The sequence below is a fragment of the Echinops telfairi genome, unplaced genomic scaffold (assembly GCF_000313985.2).
Source record: "Echinops telfairi isolate 266 unplaced genomic scaffold, ASM31398v2 ScPeMD7_8;HRSCAF=38, whole genome shotgun sequence".
In the NCBI taxonomy this organism is placed as follows: domain Eukaryota; kingdom Metazoa; phylum Chordata; class Mammalia; order Afrosoricida; family Tenrecidae; genus Echinops; species Echinops telfairi.
The window spans coordinates 10,870,448-10,872,639 of NW_022103905.1; the positions used below are offsets into that span (position 1 = coordinate 10,870,448).

General features: G+C 41.3%; 1 protein-coding gene across 1 annotated transcript in view; it reads right to left on the minus strand.

Annotated features, from left to right (window-relative positions):
• The window catches only part of FAM214A (family with sequence similarity 214 member A), a 60,708-nt gene that overhangs the window by 28,449 nt on the left and 30,067 nt on the right, over positions 1–2,192 (minus strand). The window contains exon 3 of the mRNA XM_045286416.1: positions 151–353. Within this exon, the coding sequence (XP_045142351.1) occupies positions 151–353 (203 nt within the window). The remainder of the gene's footprint in view (positions 1–150; positions 354–2,192) is intronic.

Below are 2,192 nucleotides of genomic sequence, written 5' to 3' on the forward strand. Positions count from 1 at the left end.
GATAACAGTTGTATGAGCCCCTAATTAAAATGTTTAAAAAAAAAAAAGAAGAAGTTGTCAGACTACAAGACATACATAAGGATAATGTATAGCATGTAACGGAAAACCAGATTTACCAAGAACCACGTCAAATGAACGTCTGTAACTTACTGTCGAGGAACTGGCTCCAGGATCCATCTCTCCAACAGCAATGCATCCTGCTTAATGATGGGGTCATTGAGATCCATCCCTTCCGTGCTGGGCACATCGTCATTGTAGCAGCAGTCTGGAAGGAGCATCACCTCCACCATGATGGGAAGATTGTTCTTCCACAACAACGTGACCTCAGACCTGGTTCGTCTGGCTTGGCGACACTTAGGGGGAAATGAATATACGCAAGAGGTCACAGCAACCCATTTAATTTTACCTTTCGATTAGGAAGTCTGCTTGTAAAGCAGGCATCTGTATGAGCAATGAGCTTTGCTCAGGTCTGCCTAATTAATAATATGTCCCCTCACATGGATTAACACTGGTGAGCTCTAGAGGGCACAGATTAGTAATCAACAACAATTAGGATGCAAATTTTGAGGAGGACACCTTTGCTCTGTCTTGTGAAAACCAGGTAGCCTTATACACAATGCCTGCCTGACAGCCCTCAGGGGGTGGGGTGGGGGGGTGTCCGTCTTGCCTTGCTTATTATTCACTAATCCAGGTCATAGAGAAAAGAAAAGAAGCACTCAAAACACACAAGATTTTAAAAGTTTACATTACAGAAAAAGAAGACTGCATTTAGCAGCAAGGTTGCTTAAGGGTAGAGAGGTGCTGCCAGTTACTGTAATTGCTGTCAGTAAGTTACACAACTGTAAAAAAGAGAATTAGCTACGCTGTGATAGCTGTATTCAAAACAATATTAAAAGAGTAGCTGCCGAGGCTGATTATATAAAACCAAAAACTTCATGGGATTTCTTTCTCCCCCTCCCCTCCGGCTTCCCCCATGGGATTTCTTGGTTTAGGGTTTGGGGTCATGGTTTCATCAGTTACTTGCCTTATGAACATGTTTAGTACCTAGATTCATGTGTAGGACCTGGGGTCTTAAAAGTTAGCAACAGTCCACCCAGGGCACAATAATTGGTCTCTATTTGCCTGGAACAAGAGGGGAAAGGAGTGTTCAGAATAGGGGGTGATATGGAATGTCTGGCTCATTGTCCCCGTGAACAAGAGCCTTCTTTGCCATGAAAACAACAGAATGGGATGGTGTCTCGCTACTATTAATGAACACTCTGGCCAGAGATATCCTGATGAATTCTGATTGGAGGGGGAAACACAGAAGCGTTGTAGATTGTTATGGAATCCCCAGCTTCCTGAAGTGTGGATGAAACCCTGGAACGATTGTCCTGAGAAAATCTGTAAACTTTAAACCAAAAAATACCTCCTGAAGTCTTCTCAACTAATAAAAAAGGGTCTGCCTTGAGCATTGTGCCTTTTGAGGAACTATCTTTGTAGGATCAAATTGACAACAGCAACTAGCAATATTATATAGGAAACTTAGGGGCAGTGAATTTATTTCAGTGGGAGAGGAATAATTCAGAAAAGTATGAGGGTGGCTACGCTTAATCAGAACCACTGACTGTACACATCAAAATGTGAATAGTATGTTTCGCTGTATATATTCTTATCATCAACAAAATAGAACTATATATTTTTTAAAGTATCACAGTTGAGAAAACTGGCAACAGAAGAAACTCTTTTAAGGCAATTATGCGTTACTTCCCAAAAATTAGTTTTAACTGTATGACACAAAAAAAATTATACGAGGACAAGAAGAACCCCTTTATTAAAATAAAATAAAAGAACAGGAATACAAGAGGAAAATAAATATACCAATGTACTAACTTCCTAAATCAATTTGAACGTGGATTCTGAAGACTGCTTGCTAAGTGAGATTCAGCTTTTTCTCCGAGGGCAGGTTAATTGCTGCGAAGGCTTTCTGGTGGCAGAATGTAAAAAGAACACCAAGTACCTAAGCCAGAGACTTTAAAAATCAATAAAGCTACTCGCAGCACCAACAGCAGTTTGAAATCTAGAGTGTGGGGAAAAGTCAAGTATGTAATCGGCTGCCCGCATGCCTGTTGATCAGCAAAGCTACCTACTGTGCCTTTAAGAGCCTTGTTTAAGAGCCAGGGCTATGGGCTAGGGTCCAGGGCTTCTTCGCA